This window comes from Protopterus annectens, chromosome 10.part0 (genome assembly GCF_019279795.1).
Source record: "Protopterus annectens isolate FY-2018-M chromosome 10.part0, PAN1.0, whole genome shotgun sequence".
In the NCBI taxonomy this organism is placed as follows: Eukaryota; Metazoa; Chordata; order Ceratodontiformes; family Protopteridae; genus Protopterus; species Protopterus annectens.
Window position 1 is genome coordinate 1,636,602,168 of NC_056744.1, and position 18,894 is coordinate 1,636,621,061.

General features: G+C 34.8%; 1 protein-coding gene across 1 annotated transcript in view; it reads right to left on the reverse strand.

Annotated features, from left to right (window-relative positions):
• The window catches only part of LOC122813824 (complement factor B-like), a 436,913-nt gene that overhangs the window by 119,226 nt on the left and 298,793 nt on the right, over positions 1 to 18,894 (reverse strand). Inside the window, exon 13 of the mRNA XM_044086351.1 lies at positions 7,603 to 7,762. Within this exon, the coding sequence (XP_043942286.1) occupies positions 7,603 to 7,762 (160 nt within the window). The remainder of the gene's footprint in view (positions 1 to 7,602; positions 7,763 to 18,894) is intronic.

The following is an 18,894-nucleotide window of genomic DNA, read 5'->3' on the forward strand; positions in this document are numbered from 1 at the left end:
GGTGGCAAACTCTCCAGCTGTAGAGGCATTATAATAGTTAGTTGCCCATTTTCAACAGATTGGCGTTTTCTCAGCACTGAATGGCGACACATGCTGAAGTGGTGTGCAATAGTGATGGTTAAATGTATGTGGTCAAAAACAGGGAAATTACTGTATGAGGCAGAAAAAAACTTGGGAGTAAAAGTTCTCTTACATTCAGAAAACTTTCTTAGCATCTGATGTAGAAAATAGTGCTACCTGAACAGGCTGTTTGCTAGTATTTGTAACTGTAATCATACTGCAAGCATAAAGTGTTATAAAGGTACAGTCAGGCTAACAGGCTGCTAGCAAAGTTCAACTGAGTGCATTTCGGTATTTCAGTTTTGTATTATTCACTACTACAGGTGATGATGTTTATTATGAAAATCACTTTACATTTCTATTAATGTGTACAATGTCATTATTTAAAAGGTGGTGTATTCCCCTTTCAGCTTTTTTCTTTTCTGTGTGGTTTTCTGATGAGAATGTTTGGAGACGGCTTTCCTATGTAGATATAAATTCCTGCATGTCCCTACACTTGTATCACAAACTATTTAATTTTCATTTTGTAGTACCAGTTTTATGTAGTTACTGTCCTAAAAGGCACAAAAAGAGTGCATTTATTTGTTGACTGGGACAGTGGACTGATCCCAAATGATCTAGTTCTTGGGAAGCAGAGAAGGTACACAGAATCAGCATAATAGTGCTGTGATGACAGGAGGTGTTGCCAGCTATGCCAGGAGAAGTAAGGCAGTTGACGTGTAACTTATGCCAGCATAGCTAGCTGGAGTTTTGTAAAGAATTATATGTCATTCATATATCAAGCTGATTTGTACAGATGCTTGGGTTGAAAAATGTATTAGTAAAGCTGCTCGTTTTAAAAATGTGCTAACAGTGGATCCTATTGGACATAAAAGAAATACATCTGTATGTCAGATTGTATTGTAACCGTTGAAATGAATATATTGCAACAGAGGATACTGGAAGAAAAGAGGTTTATCTCAGTCCAGCTAACTTTGAAAAATATCTGAAATTAAATTAGCTGGTTCAGGCCATAAAGATTGTATCTTACAGTTCTGATTACAGCCAGAGACAGAATGTTTTTGAAAACCAGGACTAGGAATCCTATTGTATTGTCCTTAGAGGTGTGCTAATTGCTACCCTGGAATGGCAGAAGGTTTTGAAATGGTTTTATAGCTTCCAATACTACAACACATCTTAGCAAAGCTGGATGTGTATGCATGGTAACACATATATGTTAGATTCAGGTTCAGTTTCTAGTAAAGGGGGTAGTGTGGGAACCCAAGTCAAATGACCAGATGTATGTGATGTCATTCTGTAATCTAGCACTGAAATGATGTTTTAATACTAGATGAGAAAGAATTCTCAGCATAGTCTGTTTTTGAAACCTGACAAAGAAGGATCACTCACCCACTTCATCTTGCCTTGCTTTAGTAAGTAACCAGGGAATAGTAATTCTTTAGATCAGTCAGGAAAATATAGTGAGATTAGTTAAGTACTACTTTTCTGTATCTGTGTGACTTTATCCCTCTGCGTTATTTTAATATTTCCTGTGATTGAAACTCTGGTGTTTATTATAAATAGATATCTGGTATTTTCTTGTTCTTTTATTATTTATTATTAAACATATTTGAACTTTTCATTGTGGCTGGTATTTTAGAGAATATTTTAACCTTTGAGAGTACTTATATATATTTGGTGACACTGTGGCCGCATCTAAAAGCCTTGCTGCAGACAGGCATGTGAGTCTGGTAGCCTGGGTGAGACACAGACAGACCACACATCTGAAGCTAGGGCTGATAATGTGACTATTTCTGGGAGCTACCCTGTAGCAGTGAGCCTAAAGATGAGCCACAGCTGCTGGTAGGTACTGAAGTTCCCTTGGACAGGGTCACTGCAAGGGCAGAGATGAGTGGTAGTACCCAGACTGACAGTGAGGCACCACTCTTAGAAGATACCAGACTTCCTGCGGAAGGGGAGCTGGGAAGGGTCATAAAGGCAGAGTTGAGACAGGCTCAGCTCTTGGACCCTACACTAAGAGGCATGATGGAGGTAGTGAAGGAGGCACCTGATTCTCAAGGAAAATGGGAGTCTGTATACTGGAAGAAAGGGTTATTGTATAAAGAGTTTACCAATGAGGGAAGGCTACAGGGTGAGGTAATACAGCAGTTGCTATTGCCCAGAGTCTACCATTTGGGACTTCTAGCCATAGCCCCTGATATTTCTTTTGCAGGTCATATGGGCATAAAGCATACTAAGAGATGAATTATGCAGAACTTTTATTGGCCTGGGATTGCAGGGGATGGAACAGGGTACTGCAGTACCTGAGAGCAGTGCCAAAAAGTAGGAAAGGCTGGAGACAAGGTCAAAGCTCCTTTGATGCCTTTGCCTGTGATTGAGGAGTCATTTCAGAGGTTAGCTATGGATATTGTGGGGCCTCTGAGTACACCAAGGTCCACAGGGCAGAATTGTAACTTGGTGGTTGTAGATTAAGCTACTAAATACCCTGAGGTGGTGGCTCTGTCCTCCATCGAGGCTGAGAAGGTGGTAAATGCTTTGTTAGAGATTTACAGTGGGGTAGGTTTACCAAGAAAAATACTGACTGACAAGAGGTGCCAATTTCATGTCAGCCCTGCTGGCTTGTCTATGGGAGCTCTGTGTGGTGAAGTAGCTAAAGACAACCCCCTACCACCCCAAGACTAATGGTCTTGTGGAGAGGCCCCCATTTGCTGTTTGCATACAGAGAGGTACCCCAAGAATCCACAGGTTTTTCATACTTTGAATTGTTGTATGAGAATAGGGTGAGGGGAGGCCTTTAGATTTGATTCTTGAAGAGTAGGAGGGTGAGTTTGAATCCCACAAGTAGTCTGTTGTGGCATATGATGTTACCTAGTTGTGTGAACAATCTAAAGAATTTGAGGGTCACAAAAATGACTCTATTTATTTACAACAGCTAGTCCAGGAACTTTCAGGTTTGGAAAAACAGCTTAAGGAGTGTAAGTTACACAAATTCAATAGAGACCTTATGGATTATGACAAGGGTAGACCATTTGGTCCATATAAATGTGTCAAATTTTCTAAGGCTGGCCCCAAACCAAATAAAAGGAAACACCCAAGGTCAGTATTAAAGAAAACCAATTTTTCCTCTACAAGCACTTCAGGGGATGAGTCCTCTTCCTACACTGAATCTGAATTAGCAGTAGGTATAACCTCACCTACACCAAAACAGACTAACACCAGTACGGATTTCCCTTTAGGAAAATCAGTCACAGGGGGGGACGTAAACACAAGAAACGTAACAAATGTGGAGACTTTACTCCAAATCCTGGGCAACAAGTAGAACATAATAATGTACTCAATATTTCATCTTATGCTCTTACCCCTATACAAACTGACCTTCTTAATAAAGGTCTAAATTTTGTGCCAGATTTCTTTGTTGCTGAAAATGATTTTGTGTCAGATTTATACTCTTTTGGTAGAACATTGAATTTAAAACTATTTTTTAATAAAAATAATGATTCTTGTTCTGTTGAACATGCATTTCATTTTCAAAGATCGAACTTCATGCCACCCATGCGTCCTGTGGTACAATTATTTTTACATAATGCTCTCAAAGATCTGCATACTTATCATGGTGAAATACAGAACAAACCTCATAACCTCTCAAAGATTCAACAAAGGGCACTGATAGAACTTAAGTCTAATACCAACATAGTCATTGTAACAGCAGTCAAGGGGGGAGCCACTGTGGTCATGGACTTGGATACATATAATTCATATAATAATGAGGCTTTACAACAACTCAACAACCATTTATATTATATGTCTATGCCATTGGACCCCACAATACATTTAAACACCAGATAGATGATTTCATTCAAAATGCTGTCAATGAAGGGGTTATATCCAACAACACTGCGAAACATCTCATGATAAAAGATCCCAAAAGGCAACATTTTTATCTGTTACCTAAAATTCACAAATCTTTAACCAATCCTTCGGGTAGACAGATTGCTTTTGGTAGGGGATCGCTGACTAAACATTGGCTGTTTTTTTACTCAATATTTGAAACCTCTGCTGCCTCTAGTGAGATCTAGAATACGTGATACCACTGAATTTTTACAAATACTATCTGATGTCCAGGTAGAATCACATTGGTTCCTTTGTACACTGGATGTGGCCTCTCTATATACCAATATTCCCCACTGGGCTGGCCTTTTGGCCATTGAGTATTGGTTGGGAGTTGCTGAATTATATCCCCCAGGATTTAATACTTTGTTAATACTCATGACAGAACATGTCTTGACCAAAAATGTTTTTTACTACCAGGACAAATGCTTTCTGCAAACTAAGGGGACGGTAATGGGGGCATCTTTTGCCCCGATTTATGTCAATTTATTTATGGCTTATATAGAAGAACACCTTATATATGATCCCCTACACAATCTGTTTTTGCCGGAAATGGACATCTGGCGCTGATATTTGGATGACTGTTGGCTTATATGGAAGGCTGATTTTGAGTATTTGCAGGAATTTGTTGACTACCTCAATGGGAATAAATAGGGTATTGAGTTCACCTGTAGACAAGATCTTAACCACATTACTTTTTTGGATGTCTTAGTTACCAAGAATGTGGATGGCACTTTGGACACACAGGTGTTTCATAAATTCCCAGAATATAACTCACCTCTACATGCGACCAGTCATCATCCGCCACATGTCATTCGTAATATACCAAAATCTCAATTCATGAGAGTGAAGCGCATTTGCTCTGGTAGTGACAAACATAATTATTATAAAGCTGATATGGTCAGGAGGTTTAAAGAATGTGGATACAAACCCAGGGTAATCACTATGGCTTGCAGGGAGGTTAGTGGTATGGCCAGACAGGAACTGTTACAATACCAACATAAATCCACAAATGAGTCATCCCCTATCAGAATGATCACTCCATATGGACGCAACACCAGTATTTTTTATGAGGTGGTACAGGAAAATTGGAACATCCTGTTGGCCGATGAGAAAATTAGGACTCTGATTGATGACCGGTGCCAATTTGGCTTTAGGAGAGGTAGGACCCTGGTGTCCCACTTCAATCACTACAAGGTGGGTACCCAGGTAGTCGTTCCATTTCAACAATCTACACTTTCGGGTAATACACTGCAGGGATGTTTCAGTTGTGGTCATTGTGTTCATTGCAACAGGTTTAACCAAACAAAAACTTTTAGCAGTCACAATACCAGTCAAGTATATGCTATAAATTTTTTTGCCAACTGCTCATCAGATTGGGTTATATACCTTGCTACTTGTACATACTCGGCTTTCTATGTGGGCCAAACATCCAGGCCCATTAAATTTAGGATCAGTAAACACATGAGTGACATCAAACTTAAAAAAGCAGACAAATGCATTATATAAGCATGTTGTCCAACATCCCTCTGCAACTTTTAGTTTTACAGTCAATGACATTATTAAGGGAGACAGAAGAAATAAGAGTGGCTGGCACAACATATTGAACAATAAAGAAAAAAGATGGATAATTAATTTGGGGGGTTTAATTCCTCCAAGGTTAAATGAATTGTGAACAGCCAGTGATTTTCTTGTTTCTATATGGGTGTGTGTATATAAGGAGTGTCTTGTTATTTCTATGGTTACACTGAGGAAGGCTTGAAACTAATGCGGAAACTGGTCTGTTTGTGATAACTTTATAATAAAAGTTACACTTTTGTACACCTTGGTGCTGGCTATTTTGATTTTGGATCTAAACCTCAGGAACTTGGCAGGAGCTCAACAGCAGAAAAAGGTCTGGTATGGGAATGCTTGACCCTGAGAGTATGCTATAGGACAGCAGGTTATGGTTCCCATTCATGTCATACACAATAAGATGCAGGCAGCTTGGAAAGGACTTATTAAAGTGGTAAGGAAGGTCAGTGATATTAACTACATGGTAGAACTGCTAGGCAGGGGCACAAATTCTACCATGTTAACATGATGAAGCCTTCCCATGATAGGGAGACCTTTGTGCTGAGTATTTGCAATGGGTGGCAGGAGGAGTCTGAGAGGAATCTATGGCTACATTGAGCCAGTCAGCAAAATGTCAAGTTACTAAGGTAGAGCTTAGGGTTGCAGGCATACAACATGACAGTGCAGCACCATAGTGTGGTCAGCAATGCCAATGCAGATGAGTTCTCAAGACAGGGTATGGGTTAATGTATCCCCAGACAGGCTCATTTCTCTCAAGCAACATTTCTCCCAGGTCACTTGATAAACTAGCTTGAGTCTTCAAAGGGGGGTGGTGTGATGATGTGAGGCATTGCCTGCTTTGCCAGGAGAAGTATGGCAGTGGGTGTGTAACATATGCCAGCATAGCTAGCTGGAGTTTTGTAGGGAATTATATGTCATTTGTATATCGAGCTGTTTTGTACAGATGCTTGTGTTGAATAATGTATTTGTAAAGCTGCTTATGTTAAAAATGTACTAACAGTGGGTCCTGCTAGACAGAAAAGAAATACACCTGTATGTCAGACTGTATTGTAACTGTTGAAATGAATATATTATAAAAGAGAATACTGGAAGAGAAGAAGTTAATTTCAGTCCAGCTAACTTTGAAAAATAGTCTGAAACCTGACAAAGAAGGATCACTCACCCACATGCTTTGCTTTAGTAAGTAACCAGAGAATGGTAATTCTTTAGATCAGTCAGGAAAATATAGTGAGGTTAGTTAAGCACTATTTTTCTGTATCTGTGTGGAGCTATCCATCTGTGTTATTTTTAATATTTTCTGTGAGTTAAACTCTGGCATTTATTGTAAATATATATCTAGTATCTTCATGTTATTTTATTATTTATTATTACATATATTTATATATATATTGAAGGGTTATTGAGGAGACCCGAAAGCGCTTATCCTTTGTCCTGTTTGTTTTTTATTTTTGTTTTTATTTTTAAGTTATTGTTCGATGTGAATAAATACTTGATGGTTTTAATGAATGCAGTTGTCGTCTATGGTAACGAAGGTGAACTACACTTGCCGATATTCAAGTAGAGCTGATTATATACGCTGTGCTTGGGAAGACAATACATTTGAAACATTTATTTTATGGCTGCTCAACCAAGTGTCTTGCTGAGCTTTTTTGCATGTGGAGTACAATCGTAAGCAAACACCTGTAGGTGTTGCAACAAACAAACAAACTTGTGTTGAGAAGTGGTAGTGGAACAAACCTGCCCTGGCCGTGGTCTCAGTGCTGCTTGTTGTATTCATACTCTATTTCTTCAGCAGTACACTCCTGTTTGGTTCTAGTTTTGTCGTGTTTGGATATAGATATATATATATATATATATATATATATATATATATATACACACACACACACACGCACACACACACACACACACACACACACACACACATAAATATATACATAGATCCATATTTGGGTGATCATGTAGGCATGCGTGTCTATGCATTTATCTGTATTAGCTGTCCTTTAAATTAATATTCTTTCATTAATTTACTCCTTGTTCATTTAGGAACTTCACTTGGTGGGAAAATAAAAACTTTACCTTACTTTTTCATTAAATTCCACCTCATTTTTCAGCTTGAGTAAGGCGATGTCATAATTGTAATGCTCAGATTCTGGCTTGTACATTTCATGTACAATGATATTTTCAACTGGATGACTGGGTACATCAGTTGAATGATTCTTAAAACGTTTGATGGTTCCTGTGAAAACATTCAGTAGTACATTATCAGATGTATACTCATTTTCTCTCTGCATACTAGACATGTAAGCCAGATACTGTTATTTATTTTAACTGAATGCTAATGTTTAGTCATTTCTGCAGTTTATATCAAATTTGATGAACCATGGGGAATACAAATTTAAAAAATTAAGAAATATAGACCCTTGGAATTTTTTCTTTGATATGTAACTGTTTTGGAGTTGTTTTTTTTTTAAATAATGAGGGTGGGACTGAATTATTCTTCTAAGTAAAAATGGTCTTGGTATATCTGCATTTTGTTCTTAGTAGCAAATTGAATTTCATCCTGCATTATGTCAGTACAGTACCAGTTTAAGTAGATTGAGTTCTGCATGCTCTCTACAGACCCGATTTTCTTCTACTTCATCTCTCTGGTGAGGTCTACCAGTAGGGAAACAAACTACTGTTAAATGTCCACAAACTCCAAATATCCACACAAATCAAACCAGAACAACAAATCCACCATCTAAGTACTTTGTTCTTCACATGTTTATTAAAATAATAAAAATGCTAAAAAAAATCAGTTAAGCGCTTTTGTTCTGTACCAAGAACATCTTCAGAACTGAATAACAATCCCTTCAAAATTGTAATCTTTCTATCGTGTCATTCCACAAAATAAATATGTCATCCAAAAAGCGTGTATATAAACTCCAACTGTTTGCACATTCACTGCTAAAGATGAAATTTTCTTCCCACGCTGCCATCACAAAATTCACAAACAGAGGAGCACACGCTGCTCCCATGGCCACCCCTATGGTTTGCCGAAAGCATTGCCCTTCAAAATATAAAAAGTTGTTCTTTAACACCATTTCCATAAGGATGACCATGGTTTTAACTTCTTCTGTTGTCAAACCTTCACAGTTAAAAAGCTGCTGTATAAACCACAATAATTCCATGTTATGGGGGATGACTGAATATAAATTCTTCAGATCTGTGGTAGCCAAAAAGGAATTAGGATGAAAATTTGCTTTGTTCAATAGTTGTAAAAAATGCCAAGAGTCTTTACATATTTGACCCAAACTTGATAGATATTTCTGTAGCTTAGATTCTATGAACTTCACAATAAAAAATGTTTTAGAATGTTTTGCGTAAACAATAGGTCTGGGGGGGGGTTGGTGGATAGGTATTTCAAAAATGGTCACTACTTTAGGTCTTTCATTGTACATGAACTCATAATCATTCCTAGTAATAAGACCTTCCAGTAGCAAATCATATAACATCATATCAATTATGGGCTATGCAATATTGATTTCATTTTTAGATGTTATAGCACATGTATCTTGCATCAACAATTGGTTCATTGTGTTAGAATAATCCACTAGATCCATTACAACCAACCCTCCTCCCTTATCGTGTTTCATTACCCTTAAGTTCCCATCAGCAAGAATTTCAGCCAACAAATTCTGTTCTTTACTTGATAAATTAACATAAGTACATCTACATTTTTCACTATGAATCTTTCTTATATCCCTCTCACATAATTTTTCAAACAATTGTAGCTCCTGTTTAATTGGTGGATTAAAAACACTTGGCCTACATATCATAGTGGTCTCCTCATTAACATTGGCATTATCAAACCACAATTTAAAATTCAACTCCCTAATAAATAATTTTAAATCTATTATAGTTTCTGTAACGTCTGCTCTTCTAGCTGGAACAAATGTGAAACCTTTTGCCAGCATATCAGCATGTGTTACATGTAGCTGCTTGGAAGAATAGTTATAGATTCTAAAGTCATTAAATGAATTTGTAATAACTCTCAAAACCATGTCCTCATTGTCATTTAAGATTTCATCACTTACTTTCACCATTTGTTTTGTTTGTATGCTTGTTTCGGCCTGGATCCCTGCTGCAAGCATGTCTCATTTGTTGTTGGTGTATGAAGCCCTCTGTTCCTGATTCGCTCTGACCTTCTCTCCATTCCTTGTCTTAAAGGGGCTCCACCCCTTCCTGAACCTGTATTAATAGAGTCAGGACCTGTAGGCGGATTTACAGTGTTCTGATTGGTAGTTAAAACTTGGTTCTCATGGTAACCTGGTGGCTTAGGGTAAGCTCAACCATTTTGACACTCGGTTAAGTCTCTTAAAAACATTTTAGTTTTCTGTTCTAAAAGTTTATTACACTCCATGTCCACCTTACTGAACAAATTCAAACAATTGGTCTCAAAATTAGGAAATAGAAGGTCATCCTGAATATTTTTGTTCAGAGAATCCAGCTCTTTAGACAAATGTTCTAGTTCAATAGTATTATGTTTTATCAGTAAACACATTAAATCAAACCCAGCTTGATCAAATAAATTGTGTAAATCTGTTAATAGTTCTGGGTTATGTGCTGCCTCATTAGGATAACTCCACATTCTAAGTCCACGAGGTATACATTTAGCTTCAATATTTTTATCACATAAACATTTTAAAGCTGTATTTTCTTAAATTTAAATAAAGCCTTGTCCAAAATGGCTAGCTGTTCTGCCATTGAAGGGGTATAGTTATAGGTTCCCCCTCTTGGACTACTGTTACCATTAATATTAATGCAAAAGGCATTTGTTCTCCACTCAGAAAACTGGAAAGGATGGGAATTCACAATACCTTGCTTATGACTGGCAGAACCCATTGCTTGAGACAAGGCTATGTCTGAACACAATGTAGGATGGGCTGAATTCACTTGTGTAGAATGCACACAGCAATGTGATGGCTGAGTCATTTGCTGAATAAGCAACGTAAGCTCTCCCATGGTCACAGGATTATCCATATGGGTTGGCTTGTTTCATAGTTCAAAAAAGGCACCATAAAAACAAACAAATAACCGTTAACATGTCCACAAACTTCAAATATCCACACAAATCGAACCAGAACAACAAAACAACCACATAAATACTTTGTTCTTCACACATTTATTAAAATAATAAAAACACCAAAAAAATTCAGTTTAGCGGTTTCGTTCTATACCAAGAACATCTTCAGAACCGAATAACAATAACTTCAAAACTGCATATATACAATTTACCTCAACCCTTTAATCACATGCTTGTAATCAATCAAATTATCATAAGGAAACTATGAACTCACAGTTTGTAATGCTTTAATCTTAAATCAGGAGCTAGAGAGGTACCCTCATTTATACCTGGAAAACTAGTTGCATTTAATTTGATTTGCCATTTTAACTCTTTTACAGTCAGATGTTCACCTATTATATGTCCCTGAGATTCCCTTCTGGTAAAATCAATCACCTTAAAGCCAAATGTATGCGCTGGAAAATTTAACACATGTTTGTATAAGGCATCTGTGGGCTTTTCCTTTATAATATCCAACAGGTGTTCATATACCCTGCCCATCAACCTCCTTGAGGTTTTTCTGACATAAAACACTGGGCATAACAAACATTGGGCCAAATAAACCACATTACATGGCACACTTAAAGTGTCATTTAACCTTAAATTCTACTCAATTAACCTTAACTTGGTCTCCCTATATTATATATCTACATTGAGGACAGGCGCCACATTTATAGGTCCCCTCCATCCCTGTTGGTTGAGCAGTAGATTTTTTATTTTACAATAGAAATTTAAATGATTTATCCCTTTTATATACAATACTAAGGAAATTACCCATTTTTGCCGATAACGGGGGGGGGGGGTCCAAAAATATTTTCCAATTACTTTTAACATATTCGATTATAGCTGAACTATTCGAAGTATAAGTGGTAATAAAGGCTGCTTTTAAGGTGTTGTTGTTGTTACTCCTTATATTACATAATTCTCTTGCTACTTGTGCACCATTGTTTAAGATGGGCACATATGCCCCGAAGGATCTCTTCATAACCACGTTGGCCTTAATTTCCCTTTAAAAAGACTCAGGGTAACCTCTGGAAGTGATCATCTGAAGTACCTTATCACATTCAAAACTAAAAATATCAAAATCTGTTATCATTCTTACAAACCTAACCAACTGGCCCTGAACTACTGCCTTCTTTTGATGTTTAGGATGCCAGGTGGAATAATGCAGATAACTATCAGAAAAAATTGGCTTGCGATAAATAGTACAAGTAAAACATCCCTTTTCCATATCCTAATTAATCAAAACATCCAATTAGTATTATTTTCATTAGCAGAATAAGTAAATGATAAAAACTCAACTGTTTTATTGAGATAAGTAAAAAGGTCTTGCAATCTTTCTATTGTGTCATTCCAGAAAACAAATATGTCATCCAAAAAGTGTGTATATAAACTCCAACTGTTTGTATATCCTCTGTTAAATATGAATTTTTCTTCCCACTTTGCCATTACAAAATTCGCAAACAGGTGAGCAGAAGCTGCTCCCATGGCCACTCCTATGGTTTGTCGAAAGTATTGCCCTTCAAAATATAAAACTTTGCTCATTAACACTATTTCCATAACAGTGACCATAGTTTTAACCTTTTCTGTTGTTAAACTTTCACAGTTAAATAGCTGGTGTTCACAACACAATAACCCCATGTTATGGGGGATGGCTGAATATAAATTCTTCACATCTATGGTGACCAAAAATGAATTAGGATGAAAATTTGCTTTGTTCAGTATTTCTAAAAGATGCCAAGAGTCTTTACATATTTGACTCAGGAAACCCAGGGAAACAAAGTACCTGGCACATTTGAGCGTAGGGAAATTGATAACGTTTATAATTTACAGCATTACAGTGTAGCATTACACTGGAAACACTGCAGGCATTTCTCCAGCATGAATGTAGAATGAAGGAATGTTGGACTGTGATGCCTGAGTTTTATCTTCATACAAATGTCCAAAACTTTAATGGTTCAGAAATTATCATTGATATTTATTACAAACTCCAATGCAAAACAGTAGCATGGTAATATATATGTGAAGAGTTCCACAGCTTACAACATTCTGCCAGCCCATTGTCTTGTTCTGAGGTGAGTGTGGGTCATAGAGTTACTTTGTAAGTATATGCAGCATGCAAGTAACAGGAGCTAATGAGTAAGTGGCAAGAAATGTTAATGAAGTGGAAGAAACTGCCTATGTAAGAGTCATGTGAAATGACAGGTGAATAGCCTTATGAAATGCTTAAAGACATGCTGCACTATACTACAACTAACTTATGCATATTTCATACTTGCATTAACAGCAACAGGCAACAGACACACACACGTATATATATATATATATATATATATATATATGAACATGGGGCATGTGGGGACAATGCCCCCCACTTGGGTGAGTTTAATTTCTTTCCGTTCATTTATTTTCCCTGGTGGCCAAGTAGTTTGTTTCCCAGGGAAAGCTGTTCAGTAGTCTGTTGTTTCAGTTTACTGGAGTTTCATTGAAGTGGAGTTGGTGATTCTTGATTCGGTGAAGTGGAAATTCTGTATATACATAATATATCTATATATATATATATATATATATATATATATATATATATATATCTATACATATATATATATATATATATATATATATGCATATGTGTGTGTGTGTGTGTGTGAGTGTGTGTAATACATATTTATAAGGTCTATATCATATGTTTGAATTTTGAAAATCTCGAACGTTCTAAATAGCGAAAATGCCATATCACAAAGTTCCGTTATTGAGATTGTAGTACAGTGAATATTGGAATATTTGCCTGTTCCTCACTGTAGTGCGATCTCGGAGCTGGAATATATATTTAGTGGGGGTATGTGGCGCACAGCCCCCAACAATAAGGAGTTCAAGTTCCGGCATTTTTGCTGTTTAGAGCGTTCGCGATTTTAGACCCATATTTATAGTAGACAGTCTCAATATTTATCTTTTCCTTCTGGGTCTTGCTTTTAGTACAGGTTTAATAGATAATTTATAATTTAGTCCATTATCCTTGTTCGCCCTCATTCTGATGATCCATCTCATCTCACTTGTTTCAGTTATATTCTTTACATCTTTTATATATATATATATATATATATATATATATATATATATATATATATATATATATATATATTGTGCTAAGCTGTATTACAGGTTAGGGGTTAATACCTCTACCATAACTAGTTAATCTAGAGTCTCTAGCAAATGAAGCTGTAGTCACAGCTGGTTCTGACTGAAGAAGGACAGATAATGCTGTCAACTTTTTTTTTATTCTCCTTTTCATCACTAATTTTGAAGGTTAAAGCCCCAGAGGCAGAAGCAGAATGTTTTTATACTCAATAACTGCTTGATAATATCTGGCTTTTATTTGACAACACATTTTCTCATTGTGTTTTTTCATGTTTGTCTGAATCATTCACTAGATAGAGGAGATCTTGGTAAAGATGTGATGTGTTGGAGTTACTGTTGCAAAACAAAAACATTTATCTTACAACCAACAGACCTTTATATATAAAGAGCATGTTAAGAATGCCAAAATTGACTTCAAGAGTGTTTAAAGGGGGCCATGGCCAAGATGCTGGATGGTTAACAGCACTTTCTTTTAGCTGTGCTACCAAATATGCATTTCTGGCAAAAAAAATTAAAAACTGGGACCAGTTGATCTATTAAACCCACAGATTTATATTTCTTAAAGTTCCTGGAAGACTATACTGGAATATCTTTTTTTTATATGCTGAATTTTTTTGTCAAAATCTTCTCAGAAAGGACACTGTCAATTACTCAGAATGACTTACTCCAAGGACAGTGTGTAGGACCAATCAATGAAGACGGAAATACAAGGTTTGCTTTCTTCTATGAATGATTTAGCTAAAAAAATTGAAAAAAAATGGGCAGTAAGCTGGATTCTTTTAAACAGGAGAGTACAGAGCAAATGGAACTGCTGAAAGAAATGATAATTCAACATAATACCCAGATTGCCAGTGTGGAAAACACGTTAAATGACCAAGAGGGCAAAGTTACTGAACAAGAGTTTCAATTGGAATTTCTTTTAAAACAAAACACTTATTTGCTCAGTAAAATTGATGATCTAGAAAATAGATCAAGAAGGAACATTCTTTGTATATATGGCTTGCCAGAAAAAACAGAGGGGGACAACATGAAAAATTTCCTCACATCTTGGCTACCTAATATCTTAAATGCACAGGAGTCCCTTTGTTATGGCATTGAAGGAGCCCATAGGTCACTGGCAACGTCTTCATCTTCTAAAAAGGTAAACTGTAATCCAAAATCTATAATTGTATGTTTTCTCTCCTCCCAAGTCAAGAAATTGGTATTAAAAACAGCATGGACTAACTCCAGTTAAGTTTAATGGCAACATCATAAGATTTGATAATAACTATTCATCTGTAGTGATTAGAAGAAGAAAGGAATGTTTACCATTAATTAAGGAACTGAAAAAGAAACACTTTAAAGTTCATCTTTTGTTTTCTGCAAGACTTAAAGTATTCTTTCTTGGTGGTACCAAAACCTTTGGTGCATTAGACTCTGCTGTTTCATATCTACTAAATAACAATAGTGTAGATGAATCAGAAGAAATGGATTGTAGTGGTTTTTCACTTAAGCATCAAGCAGGAAAAAACAACTGGAAATTAGTGGACAGAAAAAAGAAAAGACAAAGATAAATCATTTCTTAACTAATATTTCTTTTGTTTGTATTTACATTAGCAACTGTTTTACATTCCAATCTACTTAAAATAAATTTCATCAATAAGGAAAAAAGGTAAAAGCATTGTATTTCTCTCTATTTCTGATTATTTGCTTTTGTTTTTTGCTAAATCATTCATAATATAACATTATACAACAAAATACTTGACTTACAGTAACAGCTACTAAAGAAATGCATATGGTACCTTTTCAATAATCTAAAATCAATATAAAACAATTTAATAATTATAAATGTACATTGTTTAGCACCTTCAAAGTTTTTCTATGTGTTACCTAAATGAGAAGTTACTATCTAAAGTCAACCTGATTCATTTGGTATGAAATAATACACTGCACTCACTGCTATATTGTGGCACCATGACTAAATACTGCAAAAGATAAATTATTTGGCTTAATCCAGTGAATTTTTACATTTACATCTTCTGCGGTGGATTTAATGGTTATGAGTAACATTTACTTAGATGTTAAAGTATATTACTGCTTTATGATGTGAAAATGAAATGAAATGATTTTATTAACACTTTGCAAAATAGATTTTATATTAGGATCTATACTAAAAATATATGTGTTTAACTAGTCCTTTTGATATCTGTATTTATTTGAGTTTAGTATTGGATTCTATTCTTTTGAATGTTTTATTTACATTAAATTCTTAGCTGAGTTATATATACAATTGCGAAATGAAGGAGATTACTGTTACTCACTTCACAAGCTCAAGAGGTAATTTTGAAGCATTAAAACTGTTTACTTAGTTTTCTCTCTCAGTTTCCCACCAAGATTGTAAGCTAAAACACTTTAACTGCTTTTCCTAATCCTTATCTTTTTTTTTCAAAACAGGTTTATTGTTTTAACATACAAGAAAAATATCATAACAATTTTATACAAGTAATTAAAAATAGATATGATTATAACATTCAACAAAACAACTAAAGTATTTACAAAGACATCCACTACAATCAGATCAATTAATTAAACTAAAATACCATGCTATTGAAATTAGGATTTTTTTAACAAATTTTGTAAATTATCCCATACAATATAATAAGATGTTTTTCTAGTTGTTCTTGACCTAATTGTGTTTATTTCCATATGGCACACTATATTCATAACATTTTAAATTCATTGAACGAAGGAGGTGTATCTGAAATCCAATTTCTGGTTATTATTTTCCTAGCCACTGCTAGAATAGACCATAACAAGGGAAGCTTAACCTTTTTAACTCTTTGAGGTACAGGTGTGTTGAATAATATAAGAGATTTAGAAATAATGAAATTATCTGTAAAAAGAGCCTGCAAAAATTCATTAATTGACTTCCAGTATTCTTTCAATTTTATACAGTCATAAAACATATGAGCCCAGTCAGCATTAATTTCTACATTACATCTCTTACATAGATTATCTTTATTATTTATTTTATTCATCATCAAAGGTGTATAAAAAGATCTATATAAACATTTCCATGTATAAAGTCTCCAGACAATGGAAGATGTAGTTCTATAGGCAGATTCCAATATATATTGTTTATCTTGTTGATTTGATGGGTCCCCATTAATAGAAGTGAAATAATTCCAGTATGTATCTACACTGTAAAAAGTTTCTTGTCTGATAATTTTATGTATGTATGAAAGTTTACCTTTATCAGAAACTTTATGTTGCAAATTTAATATCAAGTAATCAATCAGTGTTGGAATAGATTCTTTAACTGTTATAGACATTAGATCTATTTTATTAATGAGATGTTGTCTAAAGGTCTGAACCTCTAACCAGCAAGTTTCTCTTAGATCAAATTCTTGTTTTAAGAAATCTAGATTTTTAACTTTATTATCAGATATCAACTGATACCAGTACTTTAGATCATTATCTATAGCTAAATGAGTTCCTTCAGAAGTAGATGACAAAAGCATACCCTGAGTATACATTATAGGAATATAATAAAATTTCATTCCCTATACTTAGGGTGCATGAATATAAAGTTACGATAGCTAATAATAATATTTAATGGGTATCAAACCATATGTTTAGGTGTAATAGGTGAAGTACAAAATTCCTTTAGTAACCATAACATGGAGTTATTTACAATCATATTTTTATGTGTTAAGGAGATTTTCATGAAGTGCATACTAATTAGCTCCCAATAATCTTTCCATTTTGCGACATATGACTGATCTATTAATAAAGTAATAACTTTTACAATAGAAGAGATAGTATATAAATTAAAGTCTGGAAAAGAAATACCCCCTTGAGACCAGCTATTAGTATGTTTCTTTAATGCAATCCTAGGTCTATTAGGTGCCCATAGGAAATTTAACATTAGTGTATTCAGTTTTTTTGATAATTATTTTTGTAGGTGGAAGTATTATTGATTGTATTAAGTATAAAATCTTGGGGAATATTATCATTTTAATAATTGTAAGTCTCTCCTCCATAGTAAAAACATATTATTCCAGGTATTAAAAAGATTTTGTATATTAAGAAAACAGGTATTATAATTATTATATATAATAGATTTAATATCTTTAGATAGTATTATACCTAAATAAGTTATCTGACCTGAATTGGGTACATATTTAGTAAAATCACTAATGAGAATATTTTTTCGTGTATATATAGGTAGTATTTTAGTTTTTTCTTCATTGAATATTAAACCAGAAATACTTTTAAACTTCATCATTTTATCAAATAGAGACTGCATAGAAGAATTAGATCCTGCTGATGTAATTAGAACATCATCTGCAAAAAGTTGAATTTTGGATGTTGTATTTTCATCTATTTCAAAACCCTCTATGTCAGTACTGTTTCTGATCAAATTAGCCCAAGGCTCCATTACTAAAGTGAATAATAATGGAGAAAGTGGACATCCTTGTTTTGTACCTTTAAAATGGGTATTTTTTGTGAAACATATGTTCCTACCTTAATATAAGCCAATGTTCCTTTGTATAAATGCTCAATTAGATTTACAAATGCATCTGAGAAGTTTGTGCACTTCAGTAAGGTAAATAGATAGTCCCAACTTACTGAATCAAATGCTGAACTTATATCAAGACTAATAAGTGTTAAATCTTTCTTTTTCCTATTTGCAAAATCAATTAATGTTAAAGTTCTTCTTATATTATCAAAAGTATTTCTATTTACAATGAAGCCTGTCTGATCTATATCTATAATGCCGGGATGATTGTCTTCAATCTATCAGCAAAAATACTCATAAACATTTTATAATCAACATTAAGTAATGAGATGGGCCGATATGAAGTACATCTAGTTGGATCTTTATTAGGTTTTAAAATTGGCGAAATAAATGTATATTGCCAAGATGGGGGTTATTAACTCAGTTTGGGCCAAAATAAAAACCTTATGTATTAATGAATATGTACTTTTAGAAAGGATTTTATATATCTCTGGTATAATACCATCATTACCCGGTGCTTTGTTTGATTTAAGCTTATTTATTTGTGTAATAACCTCTGTATATGAAATACTTTTGTCCAATAGTTTAATCTGTTGTTTATTAAGCTTTTTATTCATGTTTGTGG